Source organism: Numenius arquata, chromosome 3 (genome assembly GCF_964106895.1).
Source record: "Numenius arquata chromosome 3, bNumArq3.hap1.1, whole genome shotgun sequence".
Lineage (NCBI taxonomy): Eukaryota > Metazoa > Chordata > Aves > Charadriiformes > Scolopacidae > Numenius > Numenius arquata.
In genome coordinates this window covers 16,432,116-16,457,834 of record NC_133578.1, presented here as the reverse complement: position 1 = coordinate 16,457,834, position 25,719 = coordinate 16,432,116, and the positions used below count along the sequence as shown (strand labels likewise).

The window sequence follows — 25,719 nt, the reverse complement described above, 5'->3', positions numbered from 1 at the left end:
GTCCAGCTGTTCGGGGAACAAAAAACCCCACCCTGTCTGGACCAGAGACTAGCTTTAAATCAGGATAAGTGTAGCCACACAACACAAGGCATATTATGGATGTGGTTTGTTTCTTGCTAGTCTGGGAGATAAACAACTGGGTTGCTATTGCCTTGTCTGCAAAAAGCATTAGATCAGTGAAGGACGAACCTCAGTCATCCTCTTCGGTACAGCAGAGTAAAAGAGGTCTGAGTTCATCCTGATTCGTCTGTAAGTCTTTTTTCTATGACAGTGTGGAGAAATATTCCAGAAATTCTGAGAGCAAGAATAAGAGAGACTATTTAACATTCCTTCTTTCAGCATCATGAGCAAGAACTTGAAACTGTATCTCTGCTTTGCTGTATCTGTATTTGAAGTCTCCTATCTTTCTCTTCTCTTTCTGCAGGTCCTTCAGAAGCTTGGGAAGGCAGATGAAACAAAAGATGAACAGTTTGAACAGTGTGTGCAGAACTTCAACAAACAGCTGGTAAGATGATTGGCGATATGTAGTTACATCCTGGTTTTCAGTATTACCTTCCAATCATCTGCTGCAATGTGCAATTAAAGCCCATTAAATTAAACGTTACCATAGGCTTATTGAAGTCACCCGCAACTTGTAGCTGTTCACTTATGAGAAATTACACTGGGTCGTCTAGTGTCCCCGTCATGGAGTCAGTGAGAATGTATGCTGAAAAATAATACTTATTCTAGACTCAAGTTTAGGAAAAGGTAGCTCAACAAGAACACTTCCTTCAGTTAGCCGTTGCTTTGTAATGTAATTTTTCCTGTTGGGCTGGAAGCAGAGGTATAACAGCAACATTGTGTCTCTGAAAGATGGATAGGATGGGAGACAGATTAGAAATCAAAAACGAAATGAAACAAGGCAGTTTCAGTTTTCTAAGTGCAGCAGAGCGAAAAAGAGACATAGAAAGCAAAAGATGAAAAGGGAACATCCTTCCATGGCTAAGATCTAAATCTAACTTCCTCCCCAGCCTTGCACAATCACTACGTTCAGGCCTGAGTCATTATTCTTTTGCATGTCTGCTTCATCCCTGTCTTTTAGTGCACAAAAATATTTTAACAGTGTAGCAATTTTTCCCCACCCTCCTACTTAAACAGCAGTATGTTTATATCTTGAACTGGGTGTGGGGGGTTTTTTACGTTTCATTTTTGTTTGTTTGTTTGGGGTTTGGGTTTTTTGTATTTTTTTTTGTTTTGTTTTTGTTTTGTTCTTGTTTGTTTGTATCTAGAGCTTTCAGCCACCCAGAGAAGGGGAAAACATCAGTTACCCCGGGGGATTCGCACCCTGGTGCTTGGTGTTAGGGGAAGTGTTGCTTCTGTTTCATGGCAGGAAATGCGTGCCACACCAAAGCTCAGGTGGTGTTGAAGCATCTGAGCCATCTTTTAGCCCTTTTGTGCCCTGACGTCTTTAGGACCTTTTTCTGGAGCTGTTACCGGCAGCTGCATCATGTCTGTTAAGACTCAGCAGATGTGGTTCTGTGTCACAAAACCAGCTGAGAAGGAATTTGCCACAGCTGAATATAATGAAAATCTTTCAGTCTGACTTTGACTTATGTCTAACCGGAGCTGACTGCAGATTCCTGGAGACTAACGCTGATTCTCTTGGCAGCTCCAGAGGTTCGTGCAATATCTCTATAGTTAGTCCACCAATAATGTTCTCTTGTACACAGAGGAATACAGTTTAGCTTCTTTCTAATAACATAACTACCAGATGTGACTTTTCTGTATCATTTTTAAGTATTGGCAATCAGGAATTAGCCTTTTTTTAAAGGAGAAATACTGAAAAACTCAAATCTAAACTTCTTGATCTGGCTGGCTGGTTCCAGTGGCGTGCTGAGAAGCCCGTACCCCTTAGAGCTGAATTTCTTTCCCTGTCTTTCAGGGGCAGGCCATGAACTAAATTATCCAAATAGTTTATCAAAGGAGTTACTAAAATAAATGCAAACACTGACTGTTTTACAGTGCAAACCATAAATGTGAGCTAGCTGGACTGCTAGGATATCTAGGGCTGAGGAACTGTTATGATGCCAAGCAGACTGGGAGGAAAAAAACTTCTATATGCTATATCTGATATCATATGCTATATCTGCATATATACACATTTGTTTTTATATGCATGATATGTGTGTGTAGTATAGCTACGTGTGAGATTTCTAAAGCCTTTCCTTTCAAATTCTGCTCCAAAAGGGAATGCAAGTCTGGAGGAAAGCTGCTCTTTTGCTGCAGGCTTGTGGCAGAGCAGCTCTCCTGTGGAACTGGCTGGGGTGTGACCAGGCAGTGGCCTCATTTGCTGTGTTGATTATTGGCTCCTCTGACTCTAACGACTGTGTTGGGCCACTTTGACACATGTTCCCATGTGCGGGCTCTCAGTGAATGGAGAGCGGGTCTAAAAATCACTTACTCATTTTCAACCAAAGCATCTTGTGGTTCTCTCAAATGGTGGTTGAGTGGACATATAGAAAAGCATTGCGCTTCCAGCTCTGTCCATTCAGGTTCATATAAGAGCACCACTCAGAGGCCTCTAAATGGTAGGAGCTTTTTAGCTCAGACAGATGGATTTGCTGTGTGACAAATGAGCTGGGCATAACCACGCTTCTGCAGGGCTATGGGGCTCGCCTGTCTCTTGAAGGCTTGACAAGCAGCACAACTGGCCTCCTTATTACTCCCTCATGATAGATTATCTTTGGCAATTAACCTCCCAAAAAGTTCGTTCAAAGGCTCCCCCCTCCTTCCCTTTCCCAGTATCACTTATGTTCAGGTACCAGTACAAGGATCAGTCCTGGAAATTGTCCTTGCAAGACCTGGGAGCAAGAGGCCTGCTGCAAAGGTGGTACATAGTCCCTGCCTGGGGTGTTCTGGGCTTTAGCTTCTCTTCCCCCGCATTTGAAATGCTCACTGGAGAGACAGAGTGGGAGGCTGGTGGCAGCCCTTATACCTGGCACCGCGTTGTGTTTCTGCCTGGCAGAGTGGCCAGGTTTTGATACCTTTCATGAGCTGTCACTCGTGTGGAAGTTCTGGGTGGGTTTACAGCGTTTCACACCAAACGCATGAGAGGCAAGCTGCTGCTGGCACGGGCTGCATCCATCTCTGCCTGTACCCCACAGTGTTGGGCACAGCCTCAGCCTGCAGGACAGACAGCGTGGACTTAATCTTTGCTCATGCAGCATAGGTTTAGCTGTGGACCATTGCAGTCAGTAGCTCAGAGAGAGACTTTCTTTCCAGGCAAGAGCCTTTCATGCCCAGCAGTTCCCATTTCAGCCCTATGGAGCAAAACAAGTTTAACAGCTTGCCTGGTACCCCAGGGTGGGAGCTTCTCACCAGTTGTTCATGCTTTGTGTCTTAACAGCTCTGAAGTTTTGCTGAGTGGGGGCTTATCTGGAGCTGTTATTTCAGTGCTTCCCCTGCCTGCCTTTATAATTCCACAACCTGCTCTTCCAGCCCTATATTAATGTAATCTGAAACAGCACATTACCTGCCCCTCTCAGGTATAGAACATCCCTCCTAATAATAAAAATCCCTCCCATTGGAACTGCAAAACCAGGGAGGTTATCTTAAGAAGGAGTTGCCTTCTAATATTAGGATGAAAGAATTTCTTTTGAAGATTGGGGAGAAAGGGGTTTTAGGAAACCTGTCTGCTACTGAGAAACAGCTCTATGGAAAATCACATACTTAGCTAGGGCTTGGTGAAAGATGTTGCAAATAACAACCCCCAAACAAAACAAGAAAGCACAGAAAGGTACCAGACCACTTTTATGTTTTAATTTCACAGAGCTATAAGTAGTAGGGGGTTCATTAGGTCTTTGAAGAGAGAGCTTTTCCAGCCTCCTGAGCATAGCACTTCTATTTTTAGATATGCATATTCCTGTACATACTGTCCTGCGTATTATACCTGGTTGTGTTATAGGCTCACAGTGTTGAATTACACTGTGATTGTAAGTATGGCAATGTTTCCTCAAACAAGACAACACTTGTGTGTTTGAGTAGAACAACTTATCGTGGGCACTTCTACATCAAGACAAAGTAGTATTGTCCCTGTGTGAAGGTTTTAAGTCAGTTTGTTGGTGTAGGCATGAGAAATTAATCAGTTCAGAATCGGCAGCAATCTTCCATTTTTGTCCTAGTTTTACTTTTATTCTGTGAAGTTTTGTTACTCCGATATATATATTTACACTATTTCTTCTTTCTTTATGTCCATGTAATTTAAAATTACTCTGCTATTAGATTTTTTGAACATCTTTAGATTCAACCATACCTCTATGACTTCCCTCTGCACACTCTTAAACTCTTCGATAACTGGGAAGTGGATTAATTTTTCAGATTCCAGTTTAACTCTCTTCCCTACTTTTTTTACTACTTTGAGTTTAGGAGGCATCTTTTAAATGTGCACTCTAGGGTGTTGAAAGCTTCTGTTCTATACAGTGTTTGACAGTGTCTAACTGCATTGTGAGAGGTGTTTATGCACAAATAGTGGCTGTACTCAAAACAATACAAAAAGAAACCCTTGTAGCAAGTGAGGGAGCTGCTACGCTGGTGGTGAAGAAATAAAGCAATGGAAATGCCAAAGATGGACTTGGATGTGAACCCCTGGTGCCCAGGGGAGCTGGGGAAAAGGGATTCATAGCAAAACTCTGAACATGGGCCTCTCTTTGAAAATCTTTCTGCCTGCAGATCATGCAGGCTGTAAAGTCTATTCACTTTCCCTGGCAGGCAGGATACTTTTAAGATGCTTAGGTAACCCCATAGTTGTGGAGATCAGCTGTAACTCTGACTTTAAACATCAGCAAGAGGTGACTAAGAAAGACCACTCCAGTTGCAGGATGCAGCGTTGCATATTGGCTGACTGCACATTGTGGCAAGACCAGTGGTGTGAAGGATGCCTGGAGAACACAGAAGACCAGTTGTGCATTGCTGCAACAGCAGGCTCCAGTATTCAGGCCCTGTCTTGAAAGTTTCTCAGGTGGTCTATCTAAAAATCTTGATTTGATGGTTAGTTGTGATGGCAGTATACCTCCAAGAGGATTATTTTGTCCCTGTAACTTTGGGACTGTGTATTGACACTTCAAGTGTTCACGAGTCTGGCTTCTGTCATGTGCTGCTGTGGCAGGACTCAAGCAAGTATGGGCACAACTTTACCGGTGGTTTCTGATTTTAAATGCTATAATTTTGAGAGTTATAGTTCTAGACATTGCAGTGCCCAAGCGTGTGGTGGGCAAGTTCTGCAGAGCACCTTACCTGCTGATTACTTTCTGATAACCTCAATGTTGAATGTTCAAATTTAGTCATTCTTAAAAATGATATAACTGCAGGATGGTAATGTGTCCATCCGAGGGACTTTCTTCTGTGCCATTTCCTCTTGTGTTCTGACATGTCATGTTGCCAGTTCCAGTCTGTGATTTCCAGCATGGACCAATTCTAGGCAGACAGCAGTGCTTTCATCTAACCCTTTCTTCCTCCCTGTGCTGGGCACGAGCAAACACATATTACGGCTTGATTGAACTGCTGCTTGTCAGCTCAGCCTCCCTGATGGTCCTCTGTGTGTGTGTTCTTTGATTACTCTGGTAATCTTCCCTGGCGGTTTCTGATTGCACTGCTAGGAAAGTATCACCTGCCCAGGTTTCCACATTCACTTTAAGCCAGCAAAAAGGTACATTTTTTTACTCTGTGTTTTAAGAATTCCTAGGACTTTTGCAGCAGATGTGGTCATTATTCCTTTCCTCTTGTACTCTCTTTGGGTCCATTCCAAATGCTTCTCAGAGTAGGAGTCTGACTTTCTTTTATTAAAGTGGCCAGCTCTTTGCCATCCCTCGTTTCCTTGTTGATGGTGGTAGGAGAAAAGAACAAATGTGAACTCATCCAGAACTTTCAAGGCAAGGAAAACAAATTGGGCCATAGTGTTAGAAGCAGATGGATTTCTCCACAAAGCTATGCTAGCGCTGCCACTTCAACAGCTGGGCAGCTTTAGCCTCTGCTTAGAGAACGCAGATGCACTGAGAGCACAAAGGATCACAGCGTCAGCTCAGTTGAGGCAGGAGGTGCCTGAGTGGTGGGGAGGGCTGATTGGAGACATCTGCCTTTGAAGCTTGTAGCTCTGAGGCAGCTGTCAGAGATGTTCTGTGTGCTCCCCGTCTCTGGAGTTGTCTTCAGCTGTCAAAATTCATTATGCTGGGGGCCCCCCAGTGGGACACAAACTGGGAAAGAGTGGGAGGAATGGCAGCAGGCTGTGAGGAAGGTGTGAGGTGTAGTTGGTTGCTTTCCTGCATTCTTGTGTTTGCAGCTATGTTGGGGGATAGTGGGGATCCAGTGAGATCCCACAGGGTAAGAGAAACCCTTTTATAACAGAGATCTTTGTCTCAAACTTTTTTCTGTTCTTCTTGCATACTCCAGAAGTTGTCACCACAGGCGTCCTCAGTGTTTGCTCCTTCTCTTGCTTTGACATGCTCTGTGGTGTTGATCAACTTCTCAAGCCTTGCTTTTCTCTTCCTTTTGTTTCTTTTTGTATAATGTGACTGTTTGGATTCGGGAGTATTTTCCTGTCTGCTTTGCACCACTGTCAATGACACATGCCAAGGTAGGGCGGAGCTGGGCCTGACTATTCTTATCCTAGTGCAGGAGAAGAATTGTATGGGGAGTGCATGTATGTGAGTGTGTCTGAGCCAACTTCGCTGTAAAAGTCTCCATGACCCTTTCTAATCTGGTTTCTTGTACTGCGTTCACCTGTGTCATGTGAAGACTCAAACTGGCAAAACAGCCCAGCTTCTGGTTTTAATCCTTTGTTTCCCAGTAACTGAGATCTGCTGCTGGCAGGCCACCTCCACAGTGAAGCTAAAGAAAAAGATGATTAATTCTGTATCTGCAAGCCCTGCTGCACAGGACAGTTTAAACAGGAAGTTTGGGCAGGTCAGAGGTCCCTTGTACTCACTTTGCACTGGGGTTTTAGGTTGCAGTATGGCAGGAAAAACTGGTACAAGATAAATCAGTTGTATCTCTCTTCTATATCCTACGGATTCCCTCCAGTTACATTTGTTGCATAGACCCACTGGTCCTTGTCTTACAAACTAGTTATCACGGAATTGTCAGAGTTGGAAGGGACCTCTAGAGATCATGTAGTCCAACTCCCCTGCCAAAGCAGGATTGCCTAGAGCACATTACTCAGGACTGCATCCAGGCGGGTCTTGAAAATCTCCAGAAAAGGGGACTCCACGACCTCCCTGGGCAGCCTGTTCCAGTGCTCTGTCACCCTCACCGTTGTTGCCCTTAGGACCTTCTCTAGTTGCTGGTATAAAATCAAAATACTAAAGCTGGCTCTGCTGGGAAGAGCAAATCACAGCATTACCCACATCAAGTTACTTGGTATCTTGGTGGTATTGTTGGCCAAATATGCCTGCAGGTCACCATCTGAAGGCTTACCAAGTCAGAGGGCTGTAGTCTCCCTGTTAACATTTGTTTTGTGTGGTCATGGGGCTGGCGTGTAGCCCATCTGCAAGATCATTTTTCTTTATTTAGAAATGCTTGATGACTCTTTCTTACATTCTCTTTATGTGGGAAAATAACTGATGGTCATCTTCTTAAATTCACAGTCCGAGGGCACGAGGCTGCAGAAGGACCTCCGAACTTACTTGGCTTCCGTAAAAGGTAAGGTCTGCATAAGCAGAGAATGGTTTCCTCTCTAGCACTTACCTATGCAATGAGGTTTCCGCAGCCATCCTCTTCCTGGTGTTTCCGTAGGTGTGAGTTGTAGGAAAGGTCAGCCTTGTCTGGGTGGGGGATCTTTCAGAATCCTTCAGGACCAGCTGGGATGGAATGGGGTTGTGCTTCAATACCAAGCAGATGGTGCTGTCTTAGCAGACAGACTCTCATATCTTCTGCTGGGGGAGGATGAACACAAAGGGTTTGATGCAACTGCATCCTTGGTTCCTTTCTCCCTCTGGTTACCTTCCATCTCTGTGTTACCAAGGGTGAGACATCCTGTAACGAAGAGCTTAGCATTTGTTATAACCCATTCAACACCACCTGTATCCTCATTCCTCAGGATGAGGGTTAAACTGTGAGGAACACGCTATTTCCCTCTTTCTGAAGCAGTTCCCTCTTCTTTCCTAGCCATGCACGAGGCCTCCAAGAAGCTGACAGAGTGTTTGCAGGAAGTTTATGAGCCAGATTGGCCTGGGAGAGATGATACAAATAAAATAGCAGAGGTAAGACTGTACAGGATGCGGGGTCACCAGACTTGGTTTGTCAGCGGAGATGAGCTTTGGAAGCTGTATCTGTGTGGCACATTTCTTCAGCCATTTGACTTTGCAGAAGACTTAGAGATACAAACTCAGCATTGGGAAGAAGGGAAAGCTGAAGGAATGCAGCCTGTATTTTTGTCTGTGTAGGCACTGTCCCCAGATGTGCGAATGCTGCACAGAGCCATATGCTTATGCACACAAAGAATTTGTTCCCCCAACAGTAGCTAAACAGGGACATAGGATGCCAGAAGAGAGACAATAGGATCAACTGGATGTGTTGCTTATGCTCTGTGCAAGAGAAAGGGGAAGCTAAATCTGTGGCCAAAGCACGGTCAGAGCAGCCATTGTGTAGCTGCAACAGCTTCCCACTCACAGCAGTACCACCAGCTGCCATATTTTAGTTGCCACCTTGTTCGGCTGAGCCATGTGTCACCCCAACCTGCTGCTGTTCTCATGCCTTGGTGAGGTGATGCCTGTCCAGCTTGCGCAGGTATTTTCTGTGGAGCTTAGGGCACAGCCTGTCACTTCACAGCTTGAATCCCCCTTGGCATGTGTGTGTGGTGGGTCCAGATGGAGGCAGGCGCCCTCTGCTCTCTTGCTCAGCTGTTCTGCTGAGCGGCAGCTGTGGCAACTCAGCTCCATGGATCCATCTGCCATGAGGCTGCAGGACTGGGCTTATTGCAGCTGTCTGTGGCGTTGGAGCGGTGGGGAAGGAATAGAGAGGAGAGCAGGAGAAGGATTCTTCTCTTCCCCTGCTTTCCACTGCAGAAAATCTCACCTGAAATAACATCTGCATCTTGCCCAGGAAATACTGACTTCAAAGCAGATAAATCAAACAAAATCTGAGCATTTCCAGGTCAATTCTTGCATTAACATAGAAACTTTTCATTAGGAAGTGCTATTGCAGTAAATAATGGAGTTGTAATTCAGCTGGTCTGGCTTCATGTTCTTTGTTGGCCTCGTTTCTTCCTGAGCCACTGCGGTGCCTCCTGGGAGACCATCGCATTGGAGAACTTGAGCCAGAGTGGTCAAAGGGAACATGAGTCCTGAGAAATAACTGTAGTTACTCTGAGGCTCTGCAGGCATATTTCCAGTCCTCCACCTCCCCCTTTAATGCCTTTGCTTATATTTCTGTCTTTCAGGAAGAGAGAGGCAAAAGAAAAGTGCTATTTCTGCCAAAAAAAAAAAAAAAAACACACCCCAAAACCCACCACATAAATTGGGCATTTTTCTTGAATATTTTAGCCAAAATCCTTTGTTCAAGAGGAAAAATGGGAGAGAGGGGCAATTTCCACCTAATCCAAGGTGTTGATGGGAAGTTACTGTGCCTAAGATAAGATCAAGGATAAAGCATGCACAGGTTTGGGTGCAAGCCTTGGATGTGACCGCCATTAGGCTTTGGAGGCAGGTGGTGTGAGGGCTAAAGACTGGTAGAATAGCTTTCTGTTATTGTTCATTATCCTCCAGAAAGCTGTGTTGTAATGAAAAGCAGAAGCTAGTGCCTAGGGGTGTCAGGTGTCCCATGTTTGTGGCTGCTGGGAGAAGGTAAAGCCAGCCTGATGTTAATCTTCCATTCCATTGTATGGACTTGAACTAGCACTGGTGGGGAAAAGACAGTCCTTCAAAGGAAGGTTCATGAAGGGTGATCTGTCCTTGGAGAGGTCACCTGAATTAGCAGCATCAGGTTCAATTCCTACATTTCTGGCATGACCTCTGTTTTCAATGAACTTCTCTGCTTCTTAGTTTTTTCCGAAGATATGACTATTTCTTAAGAGCTCTGGGGGACTGAATTAATTGACTGTAGCACTCATGGAGAAAATAGAAATGCAGAGCTCTGTGTTCTTAGTAGTTAGCTCATTACTTTTGTTTTTCAGAACAATGATCTTCTCTGGACGGATTTCCATCAGAAGCTGGTGGATCAGGCACTTCTGACCATGGATACATACCTTGGCCAATTTCCAGATATTAAAGTAAGAGTCTCTTTAAACCTTTTTATCTAGAAAGTCACAGCAGATGAAACCTCATAAGAATCAATTTCTTGCACCCCCATCTTCTTTAGGAGGATGTGTGTGTGCTGTGCTGCTGCAAGCTCTCCTTTTAGAGCAGCCAAGATCTTTGCAGCTCTGGGTCATGTAAAAATGTTATGTTTTCCTTTTGGGCTTAAAACAAGAGTGAAGAATCTGGATGCTGAAGAGAAAACATAAGCGTGAAACAAGAGGATCCATGAAATTTCCTCTCATATCACAATGCAGGAGGGCAGTGTCAGCAATATCTCACAAGCTCTCAGTCTCTCCTCAGTCCTCTGGTTTTTTAACTTCCTTGTAAGGCAGAGGAAGAAAGCATTGAGGAAGTAGTGAGTGGCAAATGTGCTTTATAGGTAGAGGCTGGTACGGAAGGCAGACTTCTGTGTGTTCACTGAAGTCCGCTGTATGTGTAACCAGCTTTTTGCAGAGAAGGAGGAGATCATGTCCGAGGACCTGGGTTTGAATGGTGTCCTCTCCCTTCCCCCACAGTTATCTCCCCTCTGTTCCTTTTAGAAGGTTATGCAGGAAATGTCTTCACCATATGGAAGCGCTAGTAATGATATCACCATATGGGAAATATCAGCTTGTCTTCTTCCCAGTGAAAACAACCTTTTTCCCACCACATGTCTCTTAAAACGTTTGTCAATATTTGTTGCTTCAGGAGGATCGTGCTGTATCAAAGGGTGGCAGGTCACAGGCTTGTGGAATGAACCCTGAACAGCAGCGCCCTTGCCTCCTGGGGCTCCTTTGGTTTTGCTTCATTTTTCCAGTCTCTTCTGTCCCTGGAAGTCTGAAATGGGGAAGGGCGAGGAGGCTTTCTGTTGCTTTCCACCTGCTTGAAGCTCTAGAGCTGATTGCTCCCTGTAGTGTGATGCCGTGTGCCTCAGCAGCACAGAGGCTCGTGCACTGCTTCCTAAGCAGAAGGTTTTGTTTCAGACTTGGTGTGGTCTCAGACTTCTGCACCACTTTGGTCCAAATCACAATTTGCCAGCCTTGTTGGCTGTGCAGTGGGTCACCTTGGAGTGTCACCTTTTTTCCATGCTTAATATCTTTGGGATTTCTCAATTCTGCTGGGGTCTTGCTGAGGTTTTACGGTGGGATTTTTAAAAGCAGCACAAGATTGGGACCACCCAAATTCCACCAGAACTCAAGGTGTTAGGCACTGAGCCCCCATGGATCCTTTCTATTGGGCCACTAAGGTGTTTATTACTAATGTCCCTTTCTCAGTCTTCAAGTGATGCTCTAGAATATGGGAAGTTAAAGCAATTTTATGCACAATTTAAGTAATGCTTTAGAGAGCACTACTCACCTCTGCTTCCCTTCCTAAAATGAGTGAGAATTTGGCTTTCTGTTGCTTCCTACAATAAGATATGGATATGTTTCACATAGTTGGCTATTTCTTTAAAATGGATTTTCAGTGGTATGAATTTAAAAGGGTCAATAGGTTGTTATTGGCAGTTCAACTGGATGCATCATCCTCCTTACCCCAGAGCAGTGAGAAATGCTCAAATCAAGTCCGGTTTCTTTGACCGGTAGAAACTCTTATAGGTACTGTTGTTGAAGGCTACTACAGTTGTACGAAAGTATAATTGGGCTTAACATAAGGAATTAGAATTCTTGAGTGTGGCAGGCAAAACCCCCCCAGTCTTATTTAATTTACAGAATATTTCAGTTGTTTTTGGTTGGTGGTGTTAAAAGTTTTCCGTTTTGTGTTTTCCACAAAAGCAAATTTTCTGATTTCCCTGGAATTCTGGCATTACTGCCACAATGAAAGATGATTTATGGAAGGAAGATGATTTTAATTTAGTTATGTCAAGCCTGTTTTTTGTTAATGACCCAGTAATTCAAATATGTGATGAGTTAGATCATGCATGCATTATTTTTTGTTAAATTCTAACATATTCTGAAATCATCATTTGAGGGGCTGGAAAAATTCCCTTGAATTTTTTGGACTTCCAACAGGATCCACAGCAGGAATGTAAAAATATAACATTCCTGTAGTAAGGATTTTTTCTAAGTTAAAGAGAATAATTTTTAAATGTTGGGTGGGGGGATGTGTGAACAAAGCCTCTCTGTCTTCTTTAAGTTGAAAACTGGGAATGCAAAATACTTTATCCTTTGTTTGCAGGTCAGTATCTAAAACTTCTTGGAGTAGGACTCTTGCATAATCTATAATATTTCTGAGGGAGTTTTTTGGTTGAGGTTGCAGAGCACACGGTAAAAGTACGGGTCTCTGTGGTGAGCCCAGAGAAGATAAGCCGTAACCCAAGTTTTGAATAGCTGCGGAACTGGCAATTTTCTGTCTTGCACTGAAACTGGTGCCCTGTTTCTACTAGGTTTAAAATGAAATGTTGGTAAAGCGGGGAGGGAAGTGTTTTGTGATGGTTTGGTTTTGTTGAGTTTTTTTTCTTTCTTTTTTTTTAAGGAGGCTAAAATTAAGCTGTATCTATTGCAAAGCGGTAAACTCTGGAGTTAAGCTTTTACTGTCAGATAGTGGTGGGTAGCTGTAACTATTCAACAGTCATACAAGGAAGCTACCCTGCAGCCTTCCAGGACTGGGCTAAATCCCATTACTGCCATCACAGGCGATTGCATGATCAGAGGTTACTCCAGGAGAACTTGCAGTGTATCTGTACCTCACAGCATTTCCCTGTACTGTAGTAGAAATGTGAGGGTGGGGTTAGAAGATTGAGGTTGCAAAAGAGGGCAGGAGTGACCTTGAGAGATGGGTCACATTGAATCAAACTCCCTGGTGGGGTGGCAGGGAGACTTAGAAGTGGCTGTTTGCTGTGTCACAGAGGTGGTCAAAACTCCAGCCATCACTACTAGTCTGAACTGGAGGAAAAATCCTACCTTTTAAATCCATGACCTGGTCACGTGTTTTATCTGGTGTGTGTGGAAGATGCATTAACTTGCATCTCAGATTGTCATACTGCTAGAAGCCCCCTCTGACACCCCGTCTCCATGCCCAGCTGGTAGCATGATGTCAGGGAGGTGTCTTCTAGTGACCTCGACTGAGAGGTGGCTCAGCTACTTTGTGATTCCTCTCCTGGAGTGAGCTGAGTGCTCTGAAGTCAGTTTGGGTGTGCGTGTGGCTAAGATCCTGCAGATCTGCTGTGACTCACACAGAGCTGCACCAGCGTTTGCTGAAAGTGCAGAGGAGCATGTGTGGGAGATGTGCAAACTGGTCCCAGCTGGTCTGGCAGAAAGATCAGCCCTGAGTGCGGTTTTGCAGTTTATCTGCAGGAGCCTAGGGAGAAGAGACCACATCTCTCTGCCAAGTGCAGTGGAGGGAGGGGTTTTGCTTTTGCAAGTAAATCCCAATGCTGATTCTTCATCTTGTGCTTTCAATTTCCCTGGGTGCTGTGGTTAATTAGAAACCTCCTGGCTCCTTGCTGTGCCTGTTCACTCCAGTTCTCCAGCCTGTCTTTAGACGACTGATTGCTGACAATGGACCAGGCTCTCCGAGTTGAGGTGGTGCTAGGGTCAGGTTGGGAAGACCTCTGCTCCAACCCAGGTAGTCTGGGCTGTTTGTAGAGAGTGAGAAGGCAAGGGTCTAAGGAGGGTGGATGGTTCTTAATCAAGTGGGCCTGAGCCTTGCTGAGGTGAATCTATGCTGGGGGAGAGAGCCTGAGGCACCTCAGATGAAAAGGGGTAATGGAAGATAAGGCCACAGGCCTGACTCTGTCTATTCTGGATTCTTACTCATGGACCTGTCAGGACTCCATTCCTGAGCACGAATCTAGTACACAGTTGGCACCCTCTGATTTGTTACGGCTTCAGCATGTCTTGCTATTAGTGACACCGTGCTACAGGTTTCCCCCTCACACTTCTGCTGCTTAATAGCTAGTTACAATGGACCACAGCCTGTGGCTGCAGTCACTTCTGTCTGGACCTCCTGTTGCAGGGTCCAAAATGCTGTCCTAGGTGTATGCTGAGCACATGGATGAGTGCTTTTGCTGTGCTGGTAACGGAAATGCCTTCTTTTGTTGAACTTAATCCTTTGAGCTTCCACACAAACTAGGGCTGTAAGCTAGTTGGTTAGAGTCTGGCTGCAGCCCTCAGGAGGCCCTGAAAATGATGAAGCAATGCCTGTAGGATGCAGACACATGGGGAGGCTTAGGAAGCACCGGAGCTATAGTTCTGAAAACATTAATGTCATCCAGAGGTGGGCCTTGTTGTTGGTTGGATCCCTTTGCTTTCCCTGACTGGGTCTGCTCTCCTCCTGAGGAGCTTCCTCTAGAACGGTGGGCAGCCATGTGTGGAATATCCAGTGAGTGTCCTTGTGTGGGCAGAGCATAGGATGCTCTGAAGCTGGGTGAAGAGGAGGCGGGGTTTCCTTGCTCTCAAGGAAGGAGGGTCTTTGGGGTTTTGACTGCTGGGAAAGATTGTCACAGCTCTTTTCTCCACCTTTCTTAGTCTCGTATAGCGAAGAGAGGAAGGAAACTCGTGGATTACGACAGTGCCAGACACCATTTTGAAGCCCTGCAGACTGCAAAGAAGAAGGATGAAACCAAAATCGCAAAGGTAAAGCAAGCAGAAGGATGGGCAGCCATCCTTTCATTTCACGAGGTCTGCATTTGCCTGCTGAGCAGTTTCTAAGTGCACCTCTACCTTTTCATTGGATATGTTTTGTTCAGAGAGGTGTTGTGAACTGGTAAAGTTTAGTTCTAGAAAACAGGATGGTCTCTGTTGTATTGGCTCAGGCTCACCATCGTCAGTGAGCATCTCTTGATGGCCAAGGCCTAGGTGTGCATTTCCTCAGATGCTGCAGGACCAGTAACCTCTATCAGGAAAGCCCGTGTGCCTCTGGGGGAAGCAAAGCCTTCTAGTGCCAGTTTGTCTGCTTCTTGGGGCTCTGTCTTCCCATCTTATAGCAGTGGTAAGAGTAAGTGTTTGAGTGTTGCTTGAGGTTGGTTGTGTTTGTGAAGTCCTCTGATGTTCTAAGATGGAGACCCTTGGGAGTGTGAGTTACAAGTTCATTGATGGAAATGCACCTTATGCACACTTGATCACTCAGTTCTGTTGTCTGTTGGTCACAATTACTGGACAATAAATAAGGCTGAAAGCAGGAAAACAGGAGTTTTCTCTTGTCAGGGTGTGGTTTCTTTCATGCCTGTGAACAGCTTGATCTAGAGTTAACCCCAGAGCATGCCCAACATGCAAGTGCAGGATTTTTTTTAAATTAAAACAAATGTCATTAAAATTTAGATTTTTGTAGCTGAAGAAAGGTGATAGTGCTAACCTTGTTCTAGAGGAGGTGCGTGGTTCGACTATAAGCTGTGGATTACTTCTGTACCCTGAGTGGATTTCAACCATGTGCTCCACTCCACAGGACAGGTCTTGACACAACAGAATAATCCAGGGCTGGACAGACATCTTTAATTCCCTCAAATGTGGGCCATGACACATCAGGACCCTTCAGGCTAGAAGCAGTGCAGGAAAGAAAGAGCCTGGATCTTTTAACCAGGCTGAGAAGAGTTGTCATCCTTTGCTTAGAGTTATTTCTTGTAGGGGGAAATAAAAGATGCATCTCTCCCCCTAGCAAAGATCTGCATTTAATGGCCAACTGACGGTACTTTTATTTTTAAGCTGCAAGTCATCAGTCATCTGTTCACCCAGTGCATGCACTGTGATTAACCTTGACAGACAAAGGGGAGAGATCGATGGCTCAGGTGTTATTGCATCATTTGCGTGGCAAAGCAAGTCTTGGTTCTGTATGCAAGGCATGAGGCCCAGCTGGTTGTGCCTTCTGTTCAAAGCCGTACTTTGCTGTGTTTGGGGGCAAGAGCAGAATTTCCCTGGGGTGCGGTATTATTATTAGTGTGAGCCTGTGGGATCTTTGCTGCAGTGGAAATGGTTTTTGTGGGAATTCATCTACTCAGGTTGATACCTGGTGATCTGCACCAAAGAGATTGGCTTTCTTTGTCACTGCTGCACTCGCTCATGTTGCCCCAAAAGCTCACGTAAGACATTATTAACAAGGGATTGTTTGTTGTTCTTTTGCTAAAGTATGAAGATCAGCGCAGTTTGAAGGGTGTATTGTTAAGATTTAGAGAGTTGGTGCTCTGTTCCTGATTTGGCCTGTGTAAGTGTCTCTCAGCATTTGATTAGACTCTTCTTGTTAGCCAAAATGTTCACTGGATCAGATCTTTCCACCCCCTGTGCTATAGCCCATAAGCTCATGCACGGGATATATGACGCATCTCACTGTCCTGATCCTGTAAAGATGGGAGCAGCGAGTCCCCAAAAGATATGTACGTATGTTCTTCCCAAATGGGCAGGTTTTACAACCTGGCCTGTGATCCCAAACCTGCAGTCATACAGCTCTGCGGGGCTGTGGGCAGGAGCCAGGGCTCATTGTGCACTAGGCTGGTGTAGGAAGTTCACCTCTCTGTTCCTGTGACTATGATTTTGCTTGTGTGACCTTTGAAGTGGGGTTGTTCTGGTCTAAGGTACTTTGGAATATGATGACAGGTCCCTAGGAAAGAGAAAAATCTTCTGTATGACACAGCATACAAATGGGAACTGACTTGATTGATGTTTCATGGTATAGTAACACAAACAGCAATGCAAATACTTTTGGGGGCTGTATGGTGTCTCTTTTTCTTCTCTAATACATGGATGTTCTTTTCTCACCCAGGACTCCTGCCACTTATTGCTAAACTCACAATCTGCCATTAAAATAAAGCACTGTGGACTTTCAGCTGATGCATGCAAATAATTACGATGGTTAATTAATCCCGACCTCTCTTTAAGGAGCTCGCACTTCACAGCCATGACTCGGAGTAGGGTTGTCTGTGTGCGAGGTCACTAACAACTTTATCTGTTGCTCTTTGCAGCTGCCTGGCTGGTCTGCAGTATCCCAGCCCACACTGGAGCATTAATTACTGCTAAACTTGGCATGCTTCAAAGGATTCATAACTGATGGGTCCCAGGATGTTTGTTTTTTTCTCTCGCCTTGGTGATACTGGTTTGGCTCAGCCTCTAAATACATTCTCTGTTGTGATTTTGATTTTTTTTTTTTTTTTTTTTTTTTAAATCCTAAAAGGTATATGTTTGTGTCTCTCTTGTTCTCTGTTTATTTTTTTTTTCTCTTTTCACTCAAACATGCTCCCTCCCCCCAGCCTGTTTCGCTGCTTGAGAAAGCCGCGCCTCAGTGGTGTCAAGGGAAGCTACAAGCTCACCTCGTTGCGCAAACTAATCTGCTCCGAAATCAGGTGACTGCTGATCTACCTGGCTCTAACCCTGCATGCGCTATTTTGGGCTCTAGACTGTACCGTGCAACTAATCTCTAGGCAACGTTCACTCTAGTCCCCTCTGATAAGCGTGTCCTCGATATTCCTGAGCCACAGTGGACATGTGGAAGTTGCTGATCAATGAATGAATCTGTGCCTGCCCTATTGATTTCTAATCAGGGGTGTTGATATTGGGCTATTGTTTTCTTCCCCTAAAATGAAATGAGGATGAAGAAAGGCTGTGGAATAACGCAAAGGCAGAGGGTAATGTAGTGTAATTCCTCCAATTATTCCTTTCTTTTTCCTGAAAGAGAAGCAGTGGATTTTTATTGTTGCTGTTTAAAAGGGAAAAAAAAAAAAAAAGCAAAGCATTGGAAAAATTGGCTTCTGCATTTCTGCTGTTGAGTAAAGCCAGAAAAAAACATACTGCTTCAAAAGCAATTTCTATGTCTGCTGAGTTAAGTTGCAACATTCTGCCGTGGTAAAATCCAAGTTTCCGAAATGGGCACTGTTTTGGCCCTTGTGGTCTAAATGAGGTGTTTCCAGGTGTACAGAGGTTCAGTCTGCATAGGAGAAGAGGTGGGCCCAGACCAGGGAATTTGCACCCCGTGTAATATATTTGAACAGTTCCAGGTTGAGGTCATGGTTGCGTCATGTGGCAGAACTTGGCTGAACATTTAGGTTATAGCATCTTGAGGGACATAAGAGCAGCTCAGAGAAACTGCAGGGACTAAGAATTAAAATCCTACTTGCATAGGAGAAGTGTGGCTTCCTGATGAAATCTCCCTTGATATTTACCTTGGAGCTCCTGAAGGGATAAGAGGGAGCTGACAGAAAACAGTCAGTGAGAGGAGAATGCTTTCAATGGGCAAGGGATAGTAAATCATTACCAAGACTGGGAGAGAGCCAGTTACCTGCTTACAACTTCCTGGTGAGCTCATCTGTTCTCATTCAAATGCTCCTATGTTTTTACATTCCTTGTCAGTGAATGAATTACAGTTTAAAACACCAAATCGCTCTCACCTTATAAAGCACCTGGGTTTTTCACAGTCAGTTTATGGCTGTGGATCGGGGAAAAGACTAGGTTACCACATCAGTAAAGCCTGGGGAAAGAACAGCTGTTAGCAGCCCTACTTAAGATGCATAGCAAAGGAAGGAAATATGTATTCATTCTTGATTGAAGGGAGAAGGACATTTGGCAGGCTGCCGGGGGCTTTTCCTGGGCCTCCACAGTGCTGGGAACGACCTGTGCGGTTGTGGTTCTTGACTGGTCTGTTTGGCTGGTGGTATTGCTGGAGGACTGGAAAGCAGATACGGGAAGTTCTCAAGCTGCAAATAAATAAATAAGTCCGCTTTTGGGCATTTTTCCTCTTCTCAGACTGGCTGGGCTGACTGGGAATAATACCACCGCCCACAGATTGCCTCGAGAAACAGTACCTACCAGTGTTCCTCATCCATTGCGCTCTGGTCTTAGAGAGACTACCAAGAGTCAATAGATAATTTCACTGTACTGTGAGACTTTTCCCTAAAGCAGGTGACAAGGGGGTATGTAATCTTTCTGCCCGTTGTGTTGTGGGGGTCTTAACCTCCTGCTAAGTGACATTAATATTTTCAGTCACCCAGATATTTGATATTTTCAAATCAAGTGAAATCAAGTGGGGGCTAACAAAAAAAAAAAACCTCGAAGAAGATTAGTTTTTATTCTGAACCTGTAGGTTTTCCAGCTTTTCTTCACAAACACAAGCTGGCAGGGGAAAAAAAAGGCTTCAGTTTTTATATTTGCATGACTTCAAGGCTGAAGGTGTTACTGACAACCCTAAATCTCATTAAGCTCTTGGTAAAAGCGGGAAGGCTGATGGCACTGCATTTATTGAAGAGCTTCAGAATGTTAAGCCTAACAAAAAAAAAAGTCATTCCCCTTACCAGCAGCTGTGTTGCTGTCTCCTCTTGCCTGATAATTTTACAACCTCCAAGCAAAAACGGGGTCAGGAAGACCTATTATTTCTACTGTCAAACCAAGTCCCTCCCTCCAGTGTGCAAACTGCTGGCTTTTTAGGCCTTTAGCAGATACTAACAAAAACAATACAGTGGGGGTTTTCTGTAAAGCCTCCTGGGGGGTTTGCTATTGCATGCTCTCAGTTATGAATTTTGGTGAGTGCAAAAGGGAAAATGGCTTAGAACAGCAAATTCTTGCCTTTTTGCTAAGCTCCCCTGAAATGCTGAATACAGACTAAAAAGCAACAACATTCTTGGTGCTGCAGTGATAACAGAACAGATATCTCTGAAGGAGAAAGCCAGCAAGTTGAGTCCACGGCCATGCTGCCCTCCGGGGAGGCATGGCTGGCTGGGGCTGGTGGGGGCTTGGTCCTGGGGTGAGCCACCCAGCTCTCCTCCTTACCCCTGCTTCATGGGTATCTAAACTACTTACTGAGCAGTGCGTAATTAATTACCTCAGTTCACAGCATAATGTTTGAAGAGAAATGGTCACCAGATTCCCTGAAAGCACCAGACTGGATATTGCCAGAGACTCACGAGTGCTGGGATGCGTGATGAAAGGAAACCTAATGGGGGAATAACTGCCCCCCTGTCATAACCGAACTGGTTGTGCTTAGCACTCTGAGCCTTGGCTAAGGGTAAGGGGAAGGTCAGGAAAGCATTTGTGTTGTCCAGCTCCTGCTCAAACCTTCTCCCTTTCAGGCAGGAGAGGAGAGGAAGAATTTTCTGAGATCGCATTTCATAGACCTGGGCATTACATCCTTCTGCCTTAGTTCTCCATTGGGTTGGCAATGATGACAGCTAAAATAGAAAGGGAGCAGATATGGTAGCAATAGGCTCTGCTTCTGAAACCTATGTCTTTCCTCCTTTCCCCACTGGACTGCATGAGCTGGCTTTTCTTCTAGCAGGGTGCGTGACCAGTGTGTCTTCTGCTTTGGCTGGAAGCAGTCAGGCCCGTCCAGTGTCAGGACCTCTGCTTCCAAGCAAAATAAATCCCACTGGTGAGGAGATCCCTGGATCCAAAGGAGTGAAGAATTAATTCAGTGCTATACCTGGGACTAAGAGCACTAGGTGGGCCACAGGCACTAGATGGATCCCTAATTCCCACAGCTACTCTAGAGTGAACGTTGCCTGTCGCTGATTCCGCCTTTGCCTTGCGATGTCACAATATTCACACGTTGCTTTCTAGGTTTGACCTTCTGAACAGGTAAACGAGAGAGGGAAAAACTGTTATTAATATGCACTGTATCTGAAAAACTAACAGCATTTAATGGTGCCTCATCTCCCAGCTATCCTGTCCTCCTGGGTTGATTCTGGTTCCAGGCTAGTTTGGAAATTAGAATAAGATAAAATCAAAGGATGGACTGGGTTATTTTTTTTTCTCCCATTAGAAACATTCATTCATAGAGGGATTTTAAGGCAGAATGAGTCTTTGTGATCATCGTCTCTGATCCAGCATAAACTGTGTCTCTGTTTAAATGGGCTTTTTGTTTATTTTGTGCAAACTCTTGAAATGTTGGATTTTTCAGTGAGTGTAGCAGTGAAATACAGGGATTTCTGGATGGAAGCATCCTGGCCCCTTCTCCCCCTGCCTGTTCCTCACGAAGTCTGCTTAACTTTTTAATACCTCCCAGTTGTGTCTTTTTCTGGGAGATACTTTCTCTTCTGATCTTCAGTACAAAGTTTTAGCTTTGCCTTTGACAGCGATGAGCGACCCCCTTAAAGGTGGAGCTAGCTGAAAAGTAGGAGCTTCTGTGGCTGGCTTATAAGTCAGGAGAGAAATGTAGAGTATAAGGATCCTGCACAACACTGTGAGGAACAGGACTCTGAACTGCAAAATATTTTTATGTCCTTTTTCCCATCATTCCCATCTCCTTCAATTCGTAGAAGGGGTAGCAAACTGGCCACAGGGTCATAGAGAAACCCAGTTCCCCAGTGGCTTGTGAACTCTTTGCAGAGCCCTGTGGTGGTGTGACGTTCCTACTGTTGTCATGCATATATGTAGGCACTTGTGCTGACCTTTGTTAAGATGTGTCGTCAGGTTGCTCATGCATGGATTTGCCATCCTGCATCCCACTGCACAGGGTTGTGGAAGAATGCTGTGCTGTTGCAAACTACAGAATAGAAATGTTTTAATTAGCAAGCTTTGAGTTTTAAGGGAGGGCACTGAAAAGAGGTCACCTAAGACAAAGATGGGAAGGGGAATATGCTTGTTGGTGGTGTCTGCTGTCAGCAAGAGAAACCAGGATCATCCTTTTTGTCACTGAGATCCGACAAGATTCATGCATCAGTGTTGGGGCCTGTCAGTGTCTAGGTCAAATGAACAGATCAAATTTAAACTCTGAACTGGGAGAAAGAGGTCCTGTACAAAGCATATTTCCTTTGGTGTTGGCGGCCAACAGCCAGCCAGGGTTTGCTCTTGTTTTAGATCCTCACCAATGAGAGTATGTGAGACTGCTGAAACCAAGACCTGCTGCTCAAGCACTCCAGCCTGGCCTCCCGCTGGCACAACTCATGCTTTGCATACCCTTCCTTGCTTCTCCAGTCAGCTTTGCGAGAGCTGTATCAGCCAAAGATGCAGACCTCCTCCCTTCCTCAGAAGAGGTGGAGCTTTGGCATGACCATACCTGAGCAGAGAGAGTTACCACGAGGGCAGACTCTTCTTCAACGCAATTTGGGATGGATTTCAACTATTTGAGAGACCTGGCAGGGGGCACTGTTATCTTCATCTGTATCCAAGCTGCAGGCTGAACTGCCTGACCAGCTCCATTCAGTTTTTGAAGCCGGAGAAATTTATAGAACTTAAAACACTGAGTATCCAAACAGGGAAATCCATTGAGAGAAAGCCTGAGGGTAATACATGGAAGCTGAAGGGCCATCAGGTCACTTGTGATGCAACCCTGGTTCCTGGGAGACTCATTTGGATGGGGATTACCCCATGCCAGAATTTTGCCTGGTCTCCCAAGGAAGTCAAGAGTCACAGTTGTCCCAGCCCTGCAGGGTACTTGTTTGTGCTGGAGCTGACAATCTCCCTTCTCTGTTATTAAGGCTGAAGAAGAGTTAGTAAAGGCTCAGAAGGTGTTTGAAGAGATGAACGTTGATCTGCAGGAGGAGCTGCCTTCACTATGGAATAGGTGAGTGCTGGAAGTTTTCCTAAGGGCTGGTTGGAAGGAAGTGGAGACCCAAGGTCTTTTATCACTGTTCTCCTTTGCTTGGGCTGGGTGTCTGCTCTTGTTTTCTGATTTATCTTGGAGAGTCTGTTCTAGGATTCCTCTTAGCCAGGTTCATCCTGGCCTTTCTGTACTTTGCTTCATGATCCTCATGAAAAATGCAGCTTTACCACAAAAAGAAACTGTGTTTCTTTACCACAAAAAGAAATCTGTGCTGTGCTTTGCTTTGTCTGCTTAATCCCTTTGCCCCACCAACTTTGACCAACTTTCCTGGGCAGTGGCCCAGCTTCTCCTGTGGACAGCAGACAGAGCAGGCTGGGTCACTAAGATTTTTGGGTGTGGAGCTGGCTGGCTAGAAGGAACATCTGCAGCTGAGTGGGTATGTCAGCTGACTGGTTAAGGAAAGATGACATTTTAGAGGGGTTTTATGCAGGTTGGAGAGAGCCAAGAGGTGATGCCTTGATCACTGTCTCACCATGCAAGCTTATGAGCACCTGGTGAAGCAGCAGGTTTAACACAAGAGGGAGGATGAGAGGACAGGTTACTCTGCTTTGGATGCCACTTTCAGGTTTGGGCACTTGGGTCAATAAAGACAAGGGAAGGATCCTTGTGTGGCTGCCTTCTTTTGCCCCTGAATGTGCTCCTGGCTATGTGGCACAGGACCCAGTGAGGATCTAGTGGTTATAGCTGTCCTGTTTTGCTGTACTTAACAAAATATAGTCTGGGCAGAGGAAAATGGGCTGAAAGAATAGGAAGACAGACTTGAGGGATTTTTCGTACCAATGATCATGGTGATAAAAAGCGGGGATTAAAAAAACAGATCAACAGTTAGCTTGGAGGATGAACAGGAGAGCAGCAGAAGCTGATGTATGTGGAAAGCAGGCAAAATCCTCCTAGGAGGAGTGCCCCAGTGTCTGATTTTTAAATGCAGTGACCACATCTGGGTTGGCAATGCTGGTCTGTGGGAGCTGGAGAGAGTGGGTGGCAGCAGGGCGGGAAAGCAGAGTGATGATGTCTGCCCTCATTCTCTTTTCCTCCCAGCCTGGGCCAGGGCTTTTGCTCATTGCTGTGTGCAGGCCTGGCTGAGGAAGGAGCTGGGAGGGATACAGGCATCTGGGTGGTTCCATGTGCAGAACAGTGATGCTGCTGGCCTTAGAGAGCATCTCCCTCTTGCTGTTGCTCCTCCAGCTGGGTGCTGTTACAGGAGGAAGGAGGCAGGAGGCAGCTGCTGGGATTTTAAGGTGCCACAGGTTGTTCACAGGCTCCTGTTATCCAGCTGATTCTTTTGCTTTCCTGTTGCTCTCTGTGCCTATCCTGTGCTTTCTTACTCCTCTGCCCCTGAAGCAAACAGCTCATGGTTTTTTTTTTGCTTCCCCTGGTGCTGAGGGACTTCAGAGTTAATTAATATCTTTCCTCCTGGCAATTCCCCCAGCTCTCCCCACTCTCCATCTGCGTCACAGCCTCTGTCCTTTTCCTTTCCATCACCCTACCACTGGCTCTCTTTTTTTTCTGCTTTTCTTTTTTTCTTTCTTCCCTCCCCCCCTGCCCTGCACGTCCCTATCCCTTTAGCCAGCAGAAATTCAGATCCTATTTCATCTTGGACATGTTTGCCCCATACCTGCCCTTTGTTCCATTAAGCCCTTCATGCTTCTTTGCTGCCCTTCTCTTCCAGCATGTACCATACCTGACAGAGTTGAGATTGAATGGGAATGGTGGGTGGGAGGTAGCAGAAGGGACAGAATTGAAATTTTTGAGGAGAGCATTGTGTCCATTAAGTTCTTCTGTCTCATTTTTCATTTGGCAGTCGTGTTGGTTTCTATGTCAACACATTCCAGAGTATAGCAGGCCTAGAAGAGAACTTCCATAAAGAAATGAGCAAGGTAAGGCAACTAACAGCTTATCCTACTAATACACCCTCGCCTCACTGGTATGAAAAAAAACCCACAACAAAACAAAACCCTGAATAAATGGCTGGAGAAAACAGAGCATTTGCCCTATGTCAGAGGGCAATGTTAATCCTTAGTTTTTTTCTGAGCCACTTAGGAGAAAGACTAAGATAATAATGTAAAGGGGTGGAGCACAGGGAAGAGACCACAGGGCCATGCAGCAGTGTGTCACTTGGCACGGCTCATTTGCAGATCCACAGAGGGAAGGGAAGCCACTTTCAGGCCTATCTCTTCCTGTCTTTGTTAGTTTGTCTACATTATGGATCTGTAACCTACAATCTGGGCAGTCCCAGGCTGGTATCTATTTGCTGCCTCCTCTGCTGTCTGGCAGCAAGTTGCTGTGAACCCTCATCTTTCTAGCTGTGGGGATGAAAACGGCAGGAAATCTGCCAGTCTGCAAGTTTGCTGAAGACTGAGACCTGCCTTGTTGCTGTCCCTCAAGAAGGCACTTCTCAGCAGTACCTCTCTGCTTTGGCTTCTTTCCTGCCCTGTGACGCAAAAGAAGGCATTTAAGTGCTTAGCATGGCCCTTGCATGGGCTACCAGTTGGCTACGAGTTGTAAATCACAGCAGTAAGCAGTAAGTGTAATCTGGGTGGTGGCACCCCGCAGACACCTCTGGGAGTAGTCAGTGGGAAAGCCCCCCATTGCCACTTTCATTTACAAGTATGCTCTTGTTCTTTCACTTAAAAGCTAGAGGAGTCTTGAATTCCATAGGTCTGTAAACATTGCACTGATCTTGATGAGCAACTGAGAGCCCAGCTGGAAAACTGTTGTATTCCTTCCCCTCCCCAATGTCATCCTGACAACAAGACAGCCGCTAAGCAACAAGCAACATTATAGTCCTTCAATTCCCAGCAGTCAGGGGCCCTCTGCCTTGGTGTAATGCATCAGTTTTGAGCCCTGCTGACATTTCATGGGGAACCTTTCCAATTAATAGCTTGCTCTTCTCCACTGAGGAATGAACTGATTAAGAATAGGGAGGATTGTAATAATTATCAGTTTGTTGCTGTTAACTTACATTCAGCAAAACACAGGAAAGATGCTTGTTAGACAGGAATTCTCTTGTATCGTGTCTTGG

General features: G+C 45.2%; 1 protein-coding gene across 10 annotated transcripts in view; it reads left to right on the top strand.

Moving 5' to 3' along the window:
* The window catches only part of BIN1 (bridging integrator 1), a 97,390-nt gene that overhangs the window by 44,062 nt on the left and 27,609 nt on the right, over window positions 1–25,719 (top strand). For 7 of the 10 annotated variants that reach the window (XM_074145592.1, XM_074145593.1, XM_074145598.1 and 4 more), the window contains exons 2-8: window positions 425–505; window positions 7,617–7,671; window positions 8,137–8,231; window positions 10,142–10,237; window positions 14,711–14,818; window positions 22,573–22,658; window positions 24,499–24,574. In XM_074145592.1, coding sequence (XP_074001693.1) covers window positions 425–505; window positions 7,617–7,671; window positions 8,137–8,231; window positions 10,142–10,237; window positions 14,711–14,818; window positions 22,573–22,658; window positions 24,499–24,574 — 597 coding nt within the window. Of the gene's footprint in view, window positions 1–424; window positions 506–7,616; window positions 7,672–8,136; window positions 8,232–10,141; window positions 10,238–14,710; window positions 14,819–17,418; window positions 17,512–22,572; window positions 22,659–24,498; window positions 24,575–25,719 lie in introns of all 10 variants that reach the window. The other 3 variants (XM_074145594.1, XM_074145590.1, XM_074145589.1) reach the window with 1 other exon arrangement.